This window comes from Cetorhinus maximus, chromosome 12 (genome assembly GCF_964194155.1).
Source record: "Cetorhinus maximus chromosome 12, sCetMax3.hap1.1, whole genome shotgun sequence".
In the NCBI taxonomy this organism is placed as follows: Eukaryota; Metazoa; Chordata; class Chondrichthyes; order Lamniformes; family Cetorhinidae; genus Cetorhinus; species Cetorhinus maximus.
Genome location: NC_135890.1, coordinates 59,928,852 through 59,952,264, shown reverse-complemented (window position 1 = coordinate 59,952,264; position 23,413 = coordinate 59,928,852). Strand labels below are relative to the sequence as shown.

The 23,413-nt window shown below is 43.1% G+C and overlaps 1 protein-coding gene across 5 annotated transcripts in view; it reads right to left on the bottom strand.

The window, feature by feature from the left end:
- Positions 1–5,438: 5,438 nt before the first annotated feature.
- Positions 5,439–23,413, bottom strand: part of elk3 (ETS transcription factor ELK3) — a 54,586-nt gene continuing 36,611 nt past the window's right edge. For 3 of the 5 annotated variants that reach the window (XM_078553726.1, XM_078553727.1, XM_078553728.1), the window contains 3 exons: positions 19,263–20,063; positions 15,569–15,691; positions 5,439–6,095 (listed from right to left, as the gene is read on the bottom strand). In XM_078553726.1, coding sequence (XP_078409852.1) covers positions 6,000–6,095; positions 15,569–15,691; positions 19,263–20,063 — 1,020 coding nt within the window. In that variant the 3' untranslated portion in view covers positions 5,439–5,999. Of the gene's footprint in view, positions 6,096–6,258; positions 6,391–15,568; positions 15,692–19,262; positions 20,064–23,413 lie in introns of all 5 variants that reach the window. The other 2 variants (XR_013578162.1, XM_078553730.1) reach the window with 2 other exon arrangements.

The following is a 23,413-nucleotide window of genomic DNA, read 5'->3' as shown; positions in this document are numbered from 1 at the left end:
GTGTTGGCATAAGGTCAGAAGTGGGACTGTTCCTTAATTATTGCAGTGTTCAGTTCCATTTGCAATTCCCCAGATAATGAAGCAATCCATGCCTACAGACAGCAGGACCTGGACAGCATTCAAGCTTGAGCTGATATGTGTCAGAAATGTTACTTGCCACTTAAGGCCCATCTCCAACAAGTGTGAGTCTAACCACCCTTGCTTGACATTATCATTGCCAAATCTCCAACTGGAAATTCAGTTGGATCAGCCACATGAATGCCCTAGCTATTAGAGGAGATCAGAAGCTGAATATGCTGCTGAGAGTGACTCACTTGCTGCTCCATCATCTACAAAACACAAGTCAGGAGTGTGATGAAATGCTCTTCACTTGCCTGGATAGTGCAGCAACATTTGAGGCTCAACCCCATCTAGTACAAAACTGTAGGCTTCACTGGCATTACATATACTAGTGTAAACATCCACCCCTTCCACCATTGGTGTTTCATAGCTGATACGTACTATCTACAGGAAACTCTGCAGCACCTCCCAAACCCACAATCTCTCTCAGTTAGAAGGACAGGGGTAGCAGATGCATGGGAACATTATCTCCATCAAATCACAATCTGCTCTGGTTTGGATATATATCGCCATTCCTACATGGTAATTGACTCAAAAACCTGGAACTCCCTGCCTAACACCATTTCCAATTAGGACTGCAGTGATTCAAGAAGAAGATCCAATAACAAGCGCTCAAAGGCACATCAGGAAGGACAATAAATGTTGGCTTTGTCATCAGTGCCTGAAGCCAAAATGGGAAAAAGCAACTCAGCTGCAATGATGGAAATTGACATGCATACAAAGATAATAGGCATTTAAATGTAAGGAAGTGGGTTTGGACATTGGCAGCTGGAATCACACAACAAAAATACATCTGATATCATCTATGGGGCCCAAAATGTTAAATTAGTATTAATTGGAGGTAGGGAATCTCTAACCCTTCCAACGTGTGCATGTGCTGGATTGAAAGTGATAATGAATCAAAACAATTCGTTATATGTAAAAGTATCATTAGTTGTCAATTCATTATCATATCTATAATTGTAATTGTTCAATTGCATAATTTTTGTTTTGGTTTTAAAAATCCAATGGATGAATCCACTGGGTGATCTAATACTAAGCTGTAGAGACCAGAAGATCGCACATTTATTTCCTGGGCCGGAACTTTACGCTGAGGCGGTGGCCCTGTGCATGCCCCCACCCACCCCTCTGCTGAGCTGGGAAGCCCCAACCTGCTTTTAAGGTTGTTGGCCTGTTAATTGGCTCAGGTTGTGGCTCCTGGCACCGTCTGAGTGGAAGACCTCTCTGAGTTGCCAGCCAATCAGATGGCTGGCAGTGCTCTAGTCCTAGCAATGCCACTGGGAGTGGTGGCCACTGCTGGATCTACATGAGCAGCATGGAGGCCAGATTCATGGGTAAGAGGGGCTGCTTTACCAGGGCCAGTCAGCAGATGCAGTGAGGGGGGAATCAGCTCGAGTGGTACTCACCATTTAGAGGGGCCTCTATTGGGCACAGGGTGCCCAAACAGTAGGTACCCCCCCCCACTCCACTCCCAAGCCTGCTGTCAGGCTACCAGGGTTTAATTGGCAACCTCACCATATGGCATAAGGGCTAGAAGGCTGGGAACAGATGAAGCCCATGGAGAATATAAAGAAAGTAGGGAGAAACTTAAGCAAGGAGTCAGGAGGGCTAAAAGGGGTCATGAAAAGTCATTGGCAACCAGGATTAAGAAAAATCCCAAGGCATTTTATACATATGTAAAAAGCAAAAGGGTAGCCAGGGAAAGGGTTGGCACACTCAGGGACAGAGGTGGGAATCTGTGTGTTGAGCCAGAAGAAATGGGAGAGATACTAAATGAGTACTTCTCATCAGTATTCACCAAAGAGAAGGACTTAGCGGTTGATTTGTCTAGGGAAGAGTGTGCAGATAGCCTGGATCATGTTGAGATCAAAAAAGAGGAGGTGTTAGGCGTCTTGAAGAATATTAAGGTGGATAAGTCCCCAGGGCCAGATGGGATCTACCCCAGAGTACTGAGGGAGGCAAGGGAGGAGATTACTGGGGCCTTGACAGAAATCTTTAGTATCTTCACTGGCTACGGGTGAGGTCCCAGAGGACTGGAGAATGGCCAATGTTGTTCCATTGTTTAAGAAGGGTAACAGGGATAATCCAGGAAATTACAGGCCGGTGAGCCTTACGTCAGTGGTAGGGAAATTATTGGAGAGGATTCTTTGTGACAGGATTTACTACCGTTTGGAAGCAAATGGGTGTATTAGTGAGAGGCAGCATGGTTTTGTGAAGGGGAGGTCGTGTCTCACTAACTTGATCAAGTTTTTCGAAGAAGTGACAAATATGATCGATGATGGAAGGGCAGTGGATGTTATCTACATGGATTTCAGTGAGGCCTTTGACAAGGTCCCTCATGGCAGACTGGTCCAGAAGGTAAAGTCGCACGGGATCAGAGGTGAGCTGGCAAGATGGATACAGAATTGGCTTGGTCATAGAAGACAGAGGGAAGCAATGGAAGGGTGCTTTTCTGAATGGAGAGCTGTGACTAGTGATGTTCCGCAGGGATCACTGCTGGGACCTTTGCTGTTTGTAGTATACGTAAATGATTTGGAGGAAAATGTAACTGGGCTAATTAGTAAGTTTTCAGACAACACTAAAGTTGGAGGAGTTGCAGATAATGAAGAGGATTGTCAAAGGATACAATGGGATATAGATCGGTTGGAGACTTGGGCGGAGAAATGGCAGATGGAGTTTAATCTGGACAAATGCGAGGTAATGCATTTTGGAAGGTCCAATACGGGTAGGAATTATACAGTAAATGGCAGAACCCTTAAGTGCATTGACGGGCAGAGGGATCTGGGTGTACAGGTCCACAGGTCACAAAGTGGCAACGCAGGTGGATAAGGTAGTCAGGAAGGCATATGGCATGCTTGCCTTCATCGTCAGGGGTATTGAGTATAAAAGCTGGTAAGTCATGCTGCAGCTGTATAGAACTTAGTTAGGCCACACTTCGAATATTGCGTGCAATTCTAGTCGCCACATTACCAGAAGGATATGGAGGTGTTGGAGAGGATGCAGAGGAGGTTTACCAGGATGCTGCCTGGTCTGGAGGTTATTAGCTATGAGGAGAGGTTGGAGAAACTCGGATTGTTCTCACTAGAGCGACGGAGATTAAGGGCGACTTGATAGAAGTTTACAAAATTATGAGTGGCATGGACAGAGTAGATAGAAGCTTTTTCCCAGGGTGGAAAATTCAATTACATGGGGACATAGATTTAAGGTGAGAGGAGAAAACTTTAGAGGAGATGTGTGGGGCAAGTTTTTTATGCAGAGGGTAGTGAGTGTCTGGAATTCGCTGCCAGAGGAGGTGGTGGAAGCAGGTACGATAGTGGTGTTTAAGAAGCAGCTTGACAAATACATGAATAGGATGGGAATAGAGGGATATGGACCCTGGAAGTGCAAAATGTTTTAGTTTGACAGGCAACATGATCAGCGCAGGCTTGGAGGGCCGAAGGGCCTGTTCCTGTGCTGTACTTTTCTTTGTTCTTTGTTGTTCTTATCTTGAATCAAATAAAGCTGGAGAAATTGTGATCTGCCCATGTAGGTAACTTAGCTTCTGTTTGGGAAGAATAGCAGATTGATCATGCATTTCTAATAGAAGTTTACTACAAATTATAAGGTAGTGTTAATTGGTAAATGGGCTAGTTAGCCTTACTATTGAATGTCGAATGTTGAAATAAATCATTGTTCACACTTAATCCAATTCAGACAGTTGTACTACTGAGCCAAAAGTGTAATTAACTACAAGACGACGTCCCTCTTCACTGTATAAAATTTTAAGCGATTAATTGGTTTGTTATGAAGCACATTTTTAGCATCTGGCACACAGATTCTCCTATTAGAGGTACTGATTTATTAATGTTGTTGATATATGGAGGACATTTGAGAATGTCATCTGAGGCACTCAGAATAACCTGACAGTCATCTTGCCCCATGTTATTTAAGACAAAAGAGCCGAACTCCCGAGGTGAGGTGAGAGTGACTGCCCTTGACATCAAGGCCAAATTTGACCAAGTGCAGCAGCAAGGAGCCCTAGCAAAACTGGAGTCAATGGGAATTGCGGGAAAATTCTCCACTGGTTAGAGTCATACCTAGCACAAAGGAAGCTGGTTGTGGTTGTTGGAGGTCAATCATCTCCGGTCCAGGATATCACTGTGGGAGTTCCTCAGGGTAGTGTCCTCGGCCAAACCATCTTCGGCTGCTTCATCAATGACCTCCCTTCCACCATAAGGTCAGAAGTGGGGATGTTCGCTGATGATTGCACAATGTTCAGCACCATTCACGACTCCTCAGTTACTGAGGCAGTCCATGTCCAAAGACAATATCCAGTCTTGGGCTGACAAGTGGCAAGTAACATTCGCGCCACACGAGAGAATCTAATCATCTCCCATCAACCATCTCCAACAAGAGACAATCTAATCATCGCCCCTTGACGTTCAATGGCATTACCATCACTGAATCCCCCACTATCAACATCCTGGGGGTTACCATTGACCAGAAACTGAACTGGACTAGTCATATAAATACTGTGGCTACAAGAACAGGTCAGAGGCTAGGAATCCTGTGACATGTAACTCACCTCCTGACTCCCCAAATCCTGTCCACCATTTACAAGGAACAAGTCAGGAGTGTGATGGAATACTCCCCACCTGCCTGGATGAGTGCAGCTCCCACGACACTCAAGAAGCTTGACACCGTCCAGGACAAAGTAGCCCGCTTGATTGGCACCACATCCACAAACATTCACTCGCTCCACCACCGACGCACAGTAGAAATTCACTAAGGCTCCTTAGACAGCACCTTCCAAACCCACGACTACTACCATCTAGAAGGACAAGGGCAGCAGATAGATGGGAACACCACCACCTGGAAGTTCCCCTTCCAGCCACTCACCATCCTGACTTGGAAATATATCGCCATTCCTTCACTGTCTCTGGTTCAAAATCCTGGAACTCCCTTCCTAACAGCACTGTGGGTGTACCCACAGCACATGGACTGCAGCGGTTCAAGAAGGCAGCTCACCGCTGCCTTCTCGAGGGCAATTAGGGATGGGCAATAAATGCTGGCCTAGCCAGCGAAGCCCACACCCTGTGAATGAATTTTTAAAAATTAAGTATGTACAGTAATCATTTGGCAACTAAACTTTACTGTGATACATATACTTTCTAGCACTGTAGTAGCTGTGTTCCCATTCTGGTCCATGCTGTACCATGTCTCTTTGTTGGTGTAATTTTAACCCCCATTGCACTGCTGTTCCTTAACCTCTTGCTAGAGTAGTACCTTCAAGGAATTGTCTCATTATCCTGGTGTCTGGAAAAATGATTTGAAAATAGTTTGCTGAGAATCTAGCATTTATTGAATTACATCAAGTACAAACTTGTAGCCAAAGTACAAATACATGGCAAACCTGCCTATAATACATATAAACTGCAATGCTTTTTATTTAAAAAAAACTTACACTGAAAATAACATCAATCTTACTGGCTAATACATAGTATCACGTCCTTTAACAGCCAATAATTGAAAACTGATACAAAGTTTCAATTATTTAACAATGCTAATAATCTGCCATTACAACAGGTTTACAGTTAATTTACAAGTTACATAAAACACACAAGCATAAGTAGGCACAGCTGGTTAACATTCATTAAAAGCACAGTGCATAAAACGCAAGGTACAGGAAAAGGTTATATATTTATTGCCAACTTCATTATAAAACGACGAGGAGAAGAAACCTAATCAAAACACTTGTAAAAGGATATTTAATCCATACTTCATAATATGACTGACAACTTCGTATCAATGATGCAAGAACACTGATAAAAATTAAAGCTGAACATTGTCCTACATTTTGGCATTTAACTGGTCCCTTTTGCTCCTTCAATAAGGCAGTATCATGATTTCTGGGAATTGGATGAAAGCAGCAAGGGAGAAACCCCATCCAAACTAGGGATTGGAATTGGCATGTGTCCATTCACTAGGGTCGGAAACTGGAGACAGAAAAATGTGACACAATTAAAATTACTTCACAGTTGCAAGTGAACAGCTCAATATTTTGGCCACAGAAAAGGAAATACACATGAACATACAAAACAAGTATGGGGGAGTACCAGCTGGTCCATGGAGTCTGTCCATCCCATTCCAAACACTCACTTTTTTGTCCCCTTCCCATGGCCATGACAATGCCTCTACCAATCAGAGTCCACTTGCCAACCAATCAGCACTCTCTTCTCATACAGTATAAATTGTTGTTTCCCCGACATTGGTATTTTCTTGCGTATTGTCCTGATGAGTGCAAGATGAAAAGCTTTGACAAAAAATCTCTTTTTCAGCAATACTCAAGTTCTGTACTACCAAACGACTAGTTTCTGTTTAATAATATATGGTAAAGCGGAGCAAATGCCAGCTTAGTGTAGCTCCAATCAATCTACTAAATCCAACAAGGTTAATGGTTTAAACATAAAGATGAAATAACCTTATTGTAGAGATGCTGCAGCACCACCATTGACAAGAGTGTGTAATTTCAGCATGCCAAGTTTACATAGGCAGTTTCTATTACATATGTGGACAGAGACGTTTATAATGGACATAATGCATGATTTTAAAATGGAATTACGCCCGCTCTCCCTGGGTCTAATTATCCCATTTAATTATCTTCCATCTATAGACTACACTTGGCCTCGACTCCCTCTGTGCAACACCTTTAGAAAATGAAAGTAAATATCCATGACCTGCTTTTTTGTTTGCTGTACTGTTTCAATTTATTTTCATTTTCTTACATGGCCGTTTAAAAAAAAGCACTTTGGTGCCAAGAACACAAATATTGTTGACTAATTTAAAGGATTGATCAGATTATTGTACAGTGCAGGAGGCGGCTATTTGGCCCATCATGCCTCTGCTGGCTCTTTGAAAGAGTTATCCACTTAGTCCAACTCCCCTCCTCTTTCCCCATAGCTCTGCAAATTTCCTCACTTAAAGTAGTTACACAATTCCCGTTTGAAAATTATTGAATCTGCTTCTTAAAGTCATGTATCCCAGACCATAAATTCCACATGTTGGCTCTGGTTCTTTTGAAAATGACTTTACATTTATGACCCCTGCTTAGCAAACCTGTAACTGCAGTGTCTCCTTACTTACACCATCAAAAGCATTCATGAATTTTAATACCTTGTCAAATCTCCTCTTAGCCTTATCTGCCCTTAAGAGAACAATACCAGTCTATCCATATAACTGTAGTCCTTCATTCCTAGTACTATTTCAGTAAATCTCCTCTGTACCCTCCCTAAGGCCTTGGTATCTTTTCCAAAGTGTGGTGGCCAGAATTGAACACATTGCACCGACTGAGGCCTAACCAACATTTTTTAAAGTTTTAGCATAACTTCCTTGCTTTTTGTACTCTATACCTCTATTTAGGGATTGGAATTGGCATGTGTCCATTCACTAGGGTCATACACTGGCGATAGAAACATGCAACAAAATTAAAATTACTTTGCTGCAGCAAGTGAACAGTCTAATGCTCAACATTTTGGCCACAGAAAAGACAAATACACGAACATGCCTTTTTAACAGTCTTCTCAGCTTGTCTTCCCTCTGTCCCTTTAAAATTGCATCATTTAGTTTGTATTGCCCCACCTCATTCTTCCTACCAAAATGAATCACTTCCCACTTAAGAGTCATAGAGTCAGACTCAAGCCAGCATTACATTTCATCTGCTATGAATCTGCCCATTTCACTAGTGTCTACAAAAACCTTAAGTCTGTTACTATCCTCCTCGTTATTTACTACATTTACGAGTTGTGTATCATCTGCAAACTTTGAAATTATGCCCTGCATGCCCAAGTCCAAGTCACTGATGTATCTAAAAGAGCAGTGATCCCAATACTGACCTCTGGGAGACACCACTGTATATTTCCCTCTAGTCTGAAAAACAACCGAACATTATTCTCTGCTTTCTGTGTCCCTGAACCAGTTTCGTATCCACGTGGCTGCTGTCTTTTAAATTCCATGGGCTTTAATTTTGCTAGCAAGTCTATTACATAATTAAACATCTTTTGAAAGTCCACATATACGACATCAACTATCCCATCCTTTCATTACTTCAAAGAACTCAAACAAATTTGAATATCATCAGAAAGATTGTGCCTTTTTAGAGAATTACACATGGTACATTTAAAGCAATTTCCAGAATGTACAGAGGTGTTCGTTTGTTTATAGTAATTTTGAATTTAAACTAGGTGAAGGAAGGAAGCTGCCATTAAATAAATTTGTGCTGTTTGCTCCACAAATAGTGATGAAATTCACTGTAACTTACGGTGAAACAACCAACTTACACACAAAGCTGTGTTGCTATGGGAACCCATATAGCCCTGGCTGTGCCGAAAAGCTGCTGCTATGGGAACCTATAAAGGTCTTGGCTATGCTTCCCTTTGGATGGGCTACATAGAAAATTCTTTGTTCCAATCCTATTCAAGGCTCCTCCCTCACCTCTTTTTCTGGAGTATTGATGACTGTATCGCTGCTCCTGTTCTCACACCAAACTGGAAAATTTAATCAACTTTGCTTCAGATTTCCACCCCTCAATCACCTTCACATGGTCCATCTCAAAATCTTCCCTTTCATTCCTTGACTCCTCTATTTCCATTTCTGGGACTAGGATGTCAACCAGTAACATCTCCTATAAGCTCACTGACTCCCACATCTTCCTTGACTACACTTCCTCACACCCCACTTCCTATAAGGACTTTATTCCATTCTCCTAGTATCTCCATCTCCATTGCATCTGTTCTGACAATGTAACCTTCCATACCAGTGTTTTCGATATGACTTCCTTTTCCTCAACCGAGAATTCCCTGCCACCATGGTTGACAAGACCCTTAACTGTGTCCGTCCCATTTCCTATGCTTCTGTCCTCACCCCTACCCTCCCAGAACCATGAGAAAGTTCCCTTAGATCGTGTTTCCCACTCCATCAGCCTCCACATTAAACAGATCAATCTCTGCTACTTCGATGTAATTCCATCACCAAACACATCTTCGTCTCCCCTCCACTACAGCATTCTGAAGGGACCATTGTCTCCACGACACCCTGGTCACTTCCCACTGCACATTTCACTTCCTCACTTTCCATCATTCAGGACCTCAAACACCCCTTCCACGTGAAACAGCAATTTACTTGTACTTTGAACTTACTATACTGTATTCACTGCTCCCAACGTAGGCTTCAACATTAGGGAGACCTAAATACTGATTGGGTGATTGATTTGATGATCATCTCCATTCAATCCACAACCATGACCCTGAGCTTCCAGTTGCCTGTCATCTTAATTCCCTGCCCTGCTCCCACTCTGACCTCCCTGTCCTCGGCCTCCTGCAGTTTCCAATGAATATGAACACTAGTTCAAAGAATGGAACCTTAACCTTCTATTAACCACTTTACAACCCTTAGGGTTCAACACTCAGTTCGATATCAGATCAGAACCACTGCTCCAATTTCTTTGGTATTGGTGATTCTGCTATTTCCACCTTGTCCAGACCCATCATTTGTTTATTTACTTGGCCCATTACCATCCCCTTTTGCCTTGCACCATCAGCCCTTATCTCTCCTGCCTTCCACTCTATCAGAGACCTTCCCTTTTGTTATTTCCTCGCCCCAAACCACCCCTTTTCCTGTCACTGTACTTGCTTAAAACTTGATTAACATCTTCCAGTTCTGATTAAAATGTAATAAAAAAGCAAGGTGAGACTTGCATTTCCATAGCACCTTTCAAAGCTCTTTATGACCAATAAAGTACTTTTGAAGTTTAATCACTAATAGGAAACACAGCAACAAATTTGTGCACAGCAAGCTCCCACAAACAGCAATATGATAATGACTAGATAATATGTTTTAGTGATGTTGACTGATAATATAAATATTGGCCAGGACACCAGGGTTAACCTGCCTGCTTTTCTTCAAAATTATGCCATGGGATCATTTACAACCACCGGAGAGAGCAGGTGGGACCTTGGTTTAGCACCTCCTTTGAGAAACAGCACCTCCAGCAATGCAGTACTCCCTCAGTACTGTACTGGAGCATCAGCCTTGATTTTTTTTTCCAAAAATACACTTTATTCGTAAGATTTCTAAAAATACATTCCAAAACATTTCAAATTGAATATTACAGAAAGTGCAATAAAATTCAACTTATCTCTCCATACAGCATGTTCCACTCTGAGATGCCTCAATGCAATTTCAATACTCTTGAAGTTTATAATTTACATTCCGTTAGCCTTGGTGTTTGTGCTCAAGACCTGGGGCAGGACTTGAACCCGCAACTTTCAGAGACAGAGGTAAGGATTGAGTCACAGTTGATACACATTGACCTGACACATTAACTCTGCTTCTTTCTCCACAGCTGTTACCTCAGCTGCCAAGTGCTTAAACGTTTTCTATTTTTATTTAGACAGGAAATTTTGTTTTGCTGTCCTCACAAATCCAAGATCTGTCTGAGATTTTCCAATGGTGAAAACCAACTGTAAATTGTGATGTATGCTAGTTATGTGAAGCATTTCATATCTGCTGCTGACTGTAATATGCATTTTGCAACCTCGTATAACTAACTGATCCCCTTCTTAATTGAATGGACATGATTTTACAAGCTCCCACCTACCCGGCCCTTAGATATGAGGATTTAGGGAAAAAATCATTTCAACTTGAGATTTCCTAAGACTCATGACGGAGGCTTTTTTTGTAACTGTCAATCGAATTATCCCGTACGACAAATGTCATCAGTTGTATACAGTAACATTTGCTGTACAAACTGGGTATATTGTAAATATTTTATTGGGCAACATGAGTTTTTTTTTAAACAAATAAAAATTATCTTTGTATTCCACAAATTATAATGAAAGATACAAAAGCAGGAGCTGTAAAATATTTAAAGTGTATCCTTTAAAATAGTGGAGCTTATTCCAGTATATTCAGATAAGATTAGTTAAGTTTTAATAGTCGAGCAAAGAATTATGAGTAAAAACTGTTCTAAAACCCAACATTGTCAGAAACACTCAGCAAGCCAGGCAATATCTGTGGAGAGAGAAGCAAGTTTCAGGACAACGACCTTCTATCAGGACTGGAAGATGGTTTTATTTAAGTACAGAAGTGGAGAAAGGGGAGATTGGGAGTGGAGGGGATTAAAGACCAAAGAGATAAAAGCAAAAAACTGCGGATGCTGGAAATCCAAAACAAAAACAAAAATACCTGGAAAAACTCAGCAGGTCTGGCAGCATCTGCGGAGAGAAACACAGTTAACGTTTCGAGTCCGAATGACCCTTCAACAGAACCAAAGAGGAAAGTCCTGTGATAGCATAGGGGAAAGGAGAGATTCATTGGAAAAAAGGATGATGGTGCAAGGCAAAAATGAGTGGTAATGGGACAAGTAAAGAAACAAAAGATGTGTCAAGAGGTGTGAATAGTTATAGCAAATAACAGCTGGGGGCGGAGGAAGGAAGCAGGAAACACTCGGCAAACAGGAGAAGGGTCCTATGACCCGGGAGTATGACTGTGTAAGTGGTGAGACCCCTAGGGGTGGGAGCCACCCCACCAGCCAAATACTGAAAAGGGATCTCCTACCATAACACCAGCCCAGGACCCACCACCATAAAACTAGCTCAGACTTCCCCCCTCCCCCCAACTACAACACCAGCTCAAAAACCACACCCCCTGGGGCCCAACCCCCTCACCCCATGTAACAGTCCACACCCCACTTCAATTCAAGCACCAATCCACAACTCCTGTTGGCTCTGGTGCAGGCACCCTCTCATCACTAACAAATGTTGTCTGTGAAAATGGCCAAGATCTAATGTTGCTAAACTTTATGGGAAGTGCTGAATCGAAAGATGGGATGCTGGTAGAAAGAAAGAAAAGACTTGCATTTATATAGAGTTTCACGCCACCACTGGACATCTCAAAGCACTTTACAGCCAATGAAGTACTTTTGAAGTGTAGGCACTTGTAATGTTGGAAGCGAGGCAGCCAATCTGCACACAGCAAATTCCCATAAACAACAATGTGATAATGACCAGATAATGATTTTTGCAATGTTTATTGTTCTTTTAGATTGATGTGAGCTTCATTGCAACAGTGTAGGAGGTCAAGGGCAGAGTGGTCAGAGTGGGAGTGGAGCAGAGAATGAAAATGGCAAGTGCCCGGAAACCCAGGGTCACACTTGTGGACTGAATGGATGTGTGCTTTTGGTCTTCCCAATGTGGAGGAGACCACATTGTGAGACCAAATGCCGTTTACTGGGGAGATAGTGGTGTAGTGGTAATATCACTGGACTAGTAATCGAAACGCTGAGCCTAATGCTCTGGGGACAGGGATTCAAATCCCACCATGGTAGCTGGTGAAATTTAAATTCAATTAATAAACCTGGAATTAAAAACTAGCCTCAGTGACCATGAAACCATTGATGATTCACTGACACCCCTTTAGGGAAGGAAATCTGCTGTCCTTGTCTGGTCTATGTGACTCCAGACTGCCCTCTGAAATGGCCTAGCAAGCCACTCAGTTCAAGGGCGGAGGGCAATTAGGGATGGGCAACAAATGCTGGCCTTGCCATCAATGCCCACATCCCATGAAAGAATAAAGGGGAAAAAAAGTATATTAAATTGAAATCTGTATGAGTAAATTGCTGTTTCACCCAGAAGTGGTGTTCGGAACTCCGTACAGTGAGAAGGGAAGAGGTGAAAGGGCAGGTGTCACACTCTTGCAATTGTGTGGAAAGGGTGTTGGGGTGACTGAGGAGTGGACCAGGGTGTCATGGAAAGGTCCCTCATGCTGAAAGGGTAAGATGTGTTTGTTGGTGGCAGGAGGCAGAGGTGATGGAAAATGATCCACTGACTGACTATGAAGGCTGGTGGGGTGAAAGGTGAGAACTGCTTGTGATTCTCAGAGGGGGAACTAAGCACAGGAAAATGGATGGTCACTGTTGAGAGCCTGTGAACCATGGTGGAGGGGAATCCTTGGCTATGGAAAAAGGATAACATCAGAAGCCTTAATATGGAAGAAGGCACCATCAGAACAGAAGCAACAGAGACAAAGGAACTGTCAGAATGAAATACAGTCCTTACATGAGTTAGGATGGGAAGAACTGTAATCAAGATGGCTGTGGAATTGTTACTTCTTAGGAGATGTTGGTTGACAGCCTATCTCTTGAAATGGAGTTAGAGAACTGAAAGGAAAGATTCAGAAGTGGACTACGTAAGGCTGAGGCAAGGTTGGAAATTAGAAGCAAAAGTTGTTAATCTACAGTTGGTTTCCTTTAGGTAATTTCTGTCATTATGTACACTTTATGAAGCATTAACTTTTATGTAAATGTCCTATGATTAAAGTTTATAATCTGCAGATATTTTTTGCAAATGACTATTTTTGCTTATATCCTAAAATCAAAGAATGGTTACATCACAAAAGAGGCCATTCATCCCTTCAGGTCCATGCCAGCTCTCAGCTAGTCCCACTCCCTGCCTTTTCCTTGTAGCCCTAATTTTTTCCTCTTTGGGTGCTTATCCAGTTCCCTTTGGAAAGCTATGATTGAACCTGCCTCCACCATATGCTTGGGCAGTGCATTCCAGTCCTAACCGCATAAAAAGATTTTAATCATGTCACCTTTGGTTGTTTTGCCATTCACTTTAAATCAATGTCCTCTGGTTCTCGACCCTTCAGCCTATGGGAACAGTTTCTCTCTCTGTATTCTGTCTAAGCACCTCATGATTTTGGACACTTCTATCAAGTCTCCTCTCAACCTTCACTTTTCTGAGGAGAACAGCACCAGCTTCTCCAATCCATCCACGTAACTCAACTCCCTCATCCCTGGATCATTCTCACAAAATCCTTTCTGCAGCCCCTCTAAAGCCTTCATGTATTTCCTAGAGTGCGGTGCCCAGAATTGGATGCAATATTTCAGTTGAGGGCCAACCAGTGTTTTCTCAAGATTCATGATGACCTCCTTGCTTTTAGACTCCGTGCCTCTGTTTATAAAGCCCAGGATGTTTTTTGCCTTTTTAGCTACTTTCTCAATCTGCCTTCTCACCTTCAATGAATCATGCACATACACCTCAAGCTCTCAATGTTTTATATTATATTGACAGAATAATTCCTCCTTGAAGTTGTCAAATATTATTTTTATTAATTAGTCAGTAAACATGGTAAATATTTCAATATTAGTTCGTTGCTATATTCGAATATTGAAAACAGTGCAACTTGGCCGATTAAATTGATACAAATCATGCAGACAAGGATCCTTGAGTTGCTTATGTGCAATTCTCCTAAACTCCACCAAGGATTGTCAGTTAGAAACTTGGCCAAAAGCTGATATAAGTCATCATAAGTGCAGCAGCATGAGAGATCTTGTGGTGCAATGGTAGCATCCCTACCTTTGGGCCAGAAATTCTGGGTTCAAGTCCCACGCCAGGACTTGTTGGCTAAGGGAAGAAGTGGTTATGACACAGTCCAATGGGCTGATAACCAGCTCGGAATTCCTTCAACTATTTAGCAACCGTTCCCCAAAAGGGGGAAAAATGAATGAAGAAGACTGCAGTGGTGTTTCAGTGTTAGACAGTCATGAATTTAAATGATGTGGCTGTGAAATGAGTATTATTACTCTTGGACTAATTATACATTTCCAATCCAAGTTCTGAATGGTAAACGATGAGTTTCCAGGCTAAAAGTGGTGGATGACTCCACTTCAGCAAGCAGTGGGACCAGGGCCACATTTTATGGGCAGCAGTTCCTATTAAAGTTGGCCGCCACCCCCACAAGGTGCCCAATCACAGGGCAGTCAGCTCAGCAGCCTCACCGCTAACTGTGGCTATTGCTGGGGCTGTACCTGAAGGATGAGGGTGCATTGATGGATAGCATCTTCACAACCAGGTGAGTGGGGTCTGGGGGTGTTGGGGCCAGACAGGTAGGGGGGTTGCAGGGGATGATCAGTGAGGGAAGGGGATGCCACTGCTTCTGCAGGGTCCATTTGTACCCAAAAAGGCCCCTCCCAACCCCCAGAGCCTGCTGGGGGGCTGCCGTGGTGGTCTCCCTGGAGGGCTCCCCCCCCCCACCTCCTGTTGCTGGTAAAATGCCAGCAGTGGTGGTATAATTAGCCAAGTGGACTCCTGAAAGGCAACACGTCTGCCACCTTACGCACTACCGCCAGCAAAATGGGAAGACAGTGGAAGATGATGGGCATCCTCCAACATTTTCCCATTTTGCTAGCCTGCCCGCCTCTGAGTCCATCCCCACAGGCCGTATAAAATTCAGTCCGTAGACTATTTTTAAAGAAAAGTTGGCAACAGATGAGTTGCACAGCTACAATCTGTAACTGCCAACATTGTAAACCTGCACATCAACCAAGGTTATTACTTACAATTAACATGTTGTACACACAGCTAGTTTGAGTTGATCGCTCTGATATTAATGTTTAACAATCAGCACATACCTGAAATAAAGACCCTGGCCCCTGCAGTCTGGCAGGACTCAAGGGAGCTACTGGACTTAGAGTACTCCAAAAGTGAATACTGGAGAGTAAGGGGCTTGGTGTCAACAGAATTCCATTAGGAGTCTATAATGATAAAAAAAAATGTCATTAGACTGATCAATAAGTGGCCTTGGTAGCTATGGCTCAGTGGCAGCTCTTTCAACATCGAGTTAGGAGGCTTTGAGTTGAAGTCCCACTTAAGCACAAATATCTAGGCTGACACTCCAAAGCAATACTGAGGGAGTGCTGCACTGTCAGAGGGTTAGTACTAAGGGAGCATTGCACTGTTGGAGGGTCAGTACTGAGGGAGCATTGCATTATTGGAGGCTCAGTACTGAGGGAGTGCTGCACTGTCAGAGGATTAGTACAGAGGGAGCGCTGCACTGTTGAAGGGTCAGCACTGAGGGAGCGTTGTATTGTCAGAGGATTAGTACTGAGGGAGTGCTGCACTGTTGAAGGGTCAGCACTGAGGGAGCGTTGTATTGTCAGAGGATTAGTACTGAGGGAGTGCTGCACTGTTGAAGGGTCAGCACTGAAGGAGCGCTGCACTGTCAGAGGGTTAGTACTGAGGGAGCACAGCACTGTCGGAGGCTCAGTACTGAGGGAGCGTTGCACTGTTAGAGGGTCAGTACTGAAGGATCACTGCACATCAGAGGGTCAGTACTGAGAGACTCCTGCACTGTCGGAGGGAGACTATTGAGGAAGCGCTGAACCGTCGGTGGAAGGGTACTAAGGGAGCACTGCACTGTCGGTGGGAGGGTACTAAGGGAGCACTGCACTGTGTTAGGGGTCATGCCTTTTGGATGAGAAATTAAACCAAGGCCCCATCTACTCCCTCAGGTGGATGTAAAAGATCCTATGGTCATTATCACATTGTGGGATCTTGCTGTGTGTAATTTAGGTGCTGCAACAACGATATTTCAACAGTAACTACAGTTCAATAATTTTTAATTGGCTGTAAAGTGCTTTGGGATGTCCTAAGGTCGTGAAAGGTGCTATGAAATGTCAGTCCTTTGTTCCTTTAAGTCAAGGCGAATTATATAATGCACCAGTCACAGCATTATGAATATCTGTACTAAACTAATAATCTAAGTGGAAGAATTCTTCACCTCTGCACAAAGTACTGAAGCTGTAGATTTGTCCCAGCTTGGGGCAGCACTGCATGTCTAATTTTGGATTTGGGCCCTATGTAAAATATAAAAATATAAATATTTATTATGACTTATTGAAAAGAACTGAGAATACTTGCATTTGTATAGCACCTTTCACAACCTCAAGAAAACCCAAAACACTTTACAACCAAATAAACACCATTGAAGTATCATTGTTGTTATAATGTCCAGAAATGCAGCAAACAATATGCACACAGCAAGGCCCCACAAACAGCACTGAAATAAATGATCAAGAAAACTGTAAACAAGCAACAGCTGCTTTAAGGAGGAGATAGTTTAGGTACAGCTGAGGTACATTCCCATGAGGGGGAAAAGGTAGGGCAACCAAAACTAGAGCTCCCTAGATGCTGAAAGAGATAGAGAGTAAGATGTAGCAGAAAAAGTGGATGGATTGCAAATGTCAGGTTGATAATACAAGTGAGAATCAGGCTGGATACAGAACGTTCAGAGGTGAGGTAAAAAGGGAAATAAGAGGGGCAAAGGGAGAGTCTAAAAATAAATTGACAGCCAACAAGAAAGGGAATCCAAAGTCTCCGATGGACAGTAGTTTTGTTTTGGGCTGAAGTCGAGTTCCCCAGGGGTCGGTATTAGGAGCACACCTTTTTGTGATATTTATTAACGACTAGGATTTGTGTGTGTTCAGGGCACAATTTCAACATTTGCAGGGGACACAAAATTTGAAGTATTGTTAACTGTGAGGAGGATAGTGAAAGACTTCAAGAGGACGTACACAGGTTAGTGGAATGGGTCAAAAACTGACAGATGAAATTTAACTCAGAGAAATGCAAAGTGATACGTTTCGGTAGGAAAAATGAAGAGAAGCAATATAAACAAAGGGCATGATTCGAAAGGGGGTACAGGAGCAGAGTGACCTGGGGGTATATGTGCACAAATCGTTGAAAGTGGCTGGGCAGATTGAGAAAGCAGTTAATAAAGCATACAACACCCTAATCTTTATTAGTAGGGGCATAGAGATAAAAGGAAGCAAGTTATGATGAACCTTGGTTCAGGTTGAACTGAAGTAGTTGTCTTACTCTAGGCAGTTCACTTTAGGAAGCGTGTGAAGGCATTAGAGTGCAGAAAGTTTTACAACAATGGTTCCAGTGATGAGGAACTTCAGCTTCATTGATAGATTGGAGAAGTTGGGACTGTTCTCCATAAAGAAGAGAAGGCTGAGAGGAGATTTGATAGAGGTATTCAAAATCATGAGGGGTCTGGACAGAGTGGATAGGGACAGACTGTTCCCATTGGTGGAAGGGTCGAGAACCAGAGGACACAGATATAAAGTGATTGGCAGGACAGCCAGAACATGAGGAAAACATTTTTTTATGCAGCGAGTGGTTAAGATCTGGATTGCATATCCTGAAAGAATGGTGGAGGCAAACTTAATTGTGGCTTTCAAAGGGAATTGGATAAGCACCTGACGGGAAATAAAGTGCAGGATTATGCGGATAGGGCAGGGCAATGGGACTAGCTGAATTGCTCCTGCAGAGAGCCAGCACAGGCCTGATGGGCCAAATGGCTCTTTTCTGTAACGTAACCATTCTATGATTCTATAATCTGTTTAATGAAATTGAAGGAAAAATGTTGGCCTTCAAATACATCCATCTGTGATAGCAGGCAGGCCCTCAGTTTAAAATCTCACCTGAATAACAGTGCAGCACTGACTCAGTACTGGACTGAATTGTCAGTCTGGATTACACGCTGAAGTGTCTGGAGTGGAGCGAATTCACAACCTTCTGAATCTGGTGATAGTGCCACACACTGAGTTACAGCTGTCATTCATTAACATTTGAACCTGTTCATTCACAAAGTAATTATATATAAAATGCATTTACAAAAGTAACTTGAAACAAATAAGCAACTGGGGAAAGCTGGTACTCTTTCCCCTAAAGGCTCCCTCGCCTTTGAATCAGAGGGTTGTGGGTTCATGTCCCACTCCCGGAAACCAAGAACTGTGATTGTACTCAAAAAGAGTTGCAATCTGTGACTGTTGATAACTCGAAAGAGTTTCCCCTAAAGGCTACAAGATGTGGGAGACAAAAACATTTGACTGATGCAGTTTTCAATGGTCTTCTGAGGTTTGGCCAGAAGCGTGTTGTTAGGGAGGAGTAGAGGAAGCTCTATTCTGTACCTAATCATGTTCTAGCTAATCTTGGAACTCCTGCTGGCAATAATGAGTGTGAAAAATTTATTCTTTCAATCCTTAGAACGAATGGTTGGAGAAAATAAAATTCATCCTTTTAAAAAAAAACCTGATTCAAGATTGTGGAAAACTTCCTTTTAGAATTATATTCGCATTCCACTTTGAAGATGCAGAATTTTTGAATCTAGTGAATAGAAAATTGTATCAACTAATACATTTTTGGATTTGCTTGCCAAGATTTTACACAATCACACAGCACATTTATCAATCTGTGTAATTAAGAGGTTTTGTGTTGAAAACTTCATTGTTTTATGTAAATGTGATTTAACAAACTGACCTGTGCAGTGAAGAACGCAGGGGTAAGGGATCCTGAAGGAAGTGCTGGGCTGTTGAGCGCTATCGAGCTGGCGTCAGTGTTGGTTATGACTAAAGGAGGAGCTGGAATCTCCAGGCCTTTAGGTTTCTTAGCCTTTGGAAGATGGATCTGTCTCTGCTCAGACGGACAAGGCGATTTGGCCTTCGAGCCCGATGAGAGGTTTAAGGGCTGAATAGACTGTTCTGAATCAAAGGCATCAAGTTCAATAATGCACGCCTTCTGGTATCCTGTTGAGGTGGTGGTGTTTGAGGATGATGAAGCAACAGGAGAATGATGTGATGATAAAGGCGATGATGTTTTAGAAGTGAGAGCTGTGAAGAAAGTTGATGCAACCACAGCTTCTGGTGGAGGAGAATGTGACGATGGAACTGAGACAATGGGCATGCTGACCGGCCTTTCGCTTTTATTTGTTACAAATCTTATAACAGTCCTGACCTCCTCAGGGGTAGGTTTTCTGGCAATTTTCTCTTCTGGCTTTTCCATTTTGATTGACTTGAAAAAGTCTGACCTGTTCTGCAAAGAGTTAATGGTGAAAGAAGTATATAACCCAGAGTGGATATAATCATTGCGACTGGGGCTTCTGCTGGTAGATAACGTAATTTGCTGGTGGTCTCTGCTCTCTGAAATTGACTGAGTGTCGCTATCCCTGAGCAAACTGTTTTCCCTACTGGATTCCAGTGAGTGGGGATCCATTTTTAAAATGTCTGGAAATGAGACAAATTTGTAAACAAACTTCTGCCCAATCACCTTCTTAATAATATTCTGTGGAGGGAAAGGAAAAAATAACTTTTATTAGATTTTGAACCATTTGAAACTTAAACCCTATTTAATAAGTGGAAACGCAGTTAACAAAAATGAAAGAAATTAGAGAAGTATATCAATCAACCGAAGTAATTAAAAGGATGGAGGAAGAACCAATCGCAGAGATTTTCCCAGGGATTCTCCCACTCTGCCAAAATAACCTTAGCTGAAACTCTGTTCACACGGAGAAACCAGGTTTCTGCCAACTGCAGAGTGGGAGGACCCCCAGTGAAATTCCCAGCTCCAATTTGTGTGAGTTTGTGCGTCAGCCTGTTTTAATCCACCTTGGTAATATTTTTAATCCAGTCGATAGTAAACATCCCGGACCTTGGAGGATCTTCGTCATTCTTGGAATGCTAACAACCCCTCCAACTTCTCCAATCTGGATTGGCTCTTGGGGAATCACACTTTGGACTGCCATCTAGTCACTTTCCTGTTCCTGCCAGGTACTCAGGAGGCTTTACCAACATTAGTTTACAAATTACTTCCTTCAAAATTCCTGAATAGCAAAGCACCAATAATGACCCAGGAATTCTGGGGTGGGATTGGAGGGGAAAGAGGGCTGGGACCATGATGTGTAAGGAAAGCTATCATTTGAAAAATGACCATGACCCTACAAGGTGGGCCACCTGGCTTTACTGGGCTCTCAGGCCCATCACAGATATCACAACAGCCACATCAAACTATTACCTATTCCTCATGGACGACACATAACCTGCTACCAAAACAGGCCCGCCAAAAATATTGTCCTGGGAATTGGTCAAATTTAAACAGTAATGTGTGATAAACAGGTTAGGGTACTCCGTTCAGCTGTCTTACAGATACTATCTACAGAAACGTAAGCAAAACAAAGGAATTAGTCAATAGATTAACACATATTCCGATTCCTGTGGCATTTCACTATGGGTATTCATGGAAAAGAAACTCCATTTCACTTTTGACTGCTTCGTTGCAGTCACAATTTTTGGCTATTTACAGTAGTTTTACACTCAGGTTCTCTCCATCCTGGAGCGCACGTAAAATGCAGCCCTGTGTCTCGCTCAGCTTGTGAGAATTACTTGATTTTCCCTCTGTAAAGGGAATAGAATTCACCTAGTGGTGCGGGACAGTACACAGAGTAATGGTTTTCTGTTATGATCATTGGCTCTCGCTATTGTTGGGCAGGAAAAGGGGCGTGTTTCCGGTGGGGGGGTGGGGGTGCAGTCATGTAAAATAGGGCAGGTGCCCACCCGACCACCTTTCCTCCCTCACCTGAGCCCATCCCTATAATATGAAGGGAGGTGGGTGCTGAAATCTGCATCCTGCCTGCCATATTCAAATGGTTGTCAAGGGTCAAGTAGGCCTGTTACCAAGCCAATTGACCCTGAAAATACGCTGCCTACTCCATAAAGCATTTGACGTGAACAGCCAGGATAGCCCACTTTTTTAACTCCGTTTTTAAAAGGGTGGGAAGGAAGGGGGCGGATTCAATCCCTTTGAGGATTGGAGACAGACCCCCTAAGATTGAACCCCACCCTTTCTCCCTAACCCCCCCTAAAATCTAAACCCAAACCCACTCACCCCTCCCCTCTGACCTACCAAAATCCTCCCAAGCCAAGACTCCAGACATACCAGCTTTGGGGGTCCATGGGCCTCCTTACCCTTCTCCCTGCAGTCCCAGTAGCAGCCACTAATCCGCTCTTGGCGCTGCCAGGACTGATGGAGCTGTCGGCCAACCAGATTTGCTGGCAGCTCCCAGTTAGGGGTGGAACTCCCACTCGGCCCTTGTTAAGTTCGCCCGCGGCAGGTTATTGCTGCGGGGTGGGCTGGCCTGGAGTGGGTTGGCACCGTGCCAACTTTGCTTCCGGAGGTGGAGGGAGGGGGCACACGGGCCATCCACTCGTGCTACTTGAGCTCCTTCAAGTAGGCATCTTCTCACAATGGAGTGGGATGTTTGAAATTGTACAGAACAAGCCACCCCCTGTGCAACTGATTTAAATCACAATTCAGGAATTCTTTTCCGAGATCCTAAATGGAACAAACATCATGAATCTGTCGACAGAAATATAAATGAGGAAACCCAATATCTGCCTCTTGGGGGTACAGCCTTGATATCCCAAGTTTAAGAAAATTCTTAAGACTGATGTCTCAATAATCACTAACAGCTCCCATAAATGATCTCTGCTTGGAAAGCTTAGTTGTAGGAAGTTGTTCCACCAAAGTTCAAACATGAAGAATCAGCTGGCTTGGAAAGTCAAACAAAAGCAACATTAAGAACTTGAGAACCTTCTCAAAATGTGGGGGGTCTTCTACAGAAGAGAGCAGAGCAAGAAGTGCAATTGACTCCTTGGAACTGACCGTGGGGGTGGGGGGATGGCATGATTGTATATTGTATGTGAAGAAGGAATTATTGACCATTGGTGACCACTTTTTAATGATTTTTTCCTCTAATATTCTTCAATCTCTTTTCTGCCTATTCTAAAAGCTGATCCAGATAAGTGCACACATTCCTTCCTAACAGCACTCTGGGTGTTCCTACACCACATGGACTGCAGCGGTTCAAGAAGGCAGCTCACCACCACCTTCTCAAGGGCAATTAAGGCCCACATCCCAAGAAAGAATAAGACAAATCCTTCTCAGGTAGTCTCTTACTCATGACTCCTGGATACGATGAGAAGAAATCTGTTTTTGTAGAATGCTGATTTCTGAAACCACTCCCATTCCTGTTCCTCTACAACAAGTACTCTCGACTATGTTTATAGAAACCATCGTAAATCTTTGCGTATCACTGTGGAAAAAGGTATCTATTGTAAGAATTTCAACTGTGGGTAACGTTGTGGTCATCTAACTGGACTTGTATTCCAGAGGCCTGGACTAATGATCAGGACACATGAATTCATATCTCACCACAGCAGCTAGTTTAAAATAAGTCTGGAATATAAAGCTAGTCCCAGTAATGGTGACCGTGAAACTATCAACTGTTGTAAAAACTCATCTGGTTCACTAATGTCCTTTAGGGAAGGAAATCTGCCATCTTTACCTAGTCTGGCCTACACGTGACTCCAGACCCACAGCAATGTGGTTGACTCTTAACTGCCCTCTGAAATGGCCCAGCAAACCACTCAGTTGTATACAAGGGCAATGAGTGTTGGGCAATAAATGCTGGCCTTGCCAATGATGTCCATATCCTGCAGATGAATTAAAAACTGCTAAAAGTAGTTTTGGATTCCCGAATGAACAGATAGACAGGCCACTTTGCTGCCTGCTTGTGTGTTTATCAAGGTGAAGAGTAAGAGGCTGCATCAAGCACTCCCAGGTGAGGCGCAGCACAG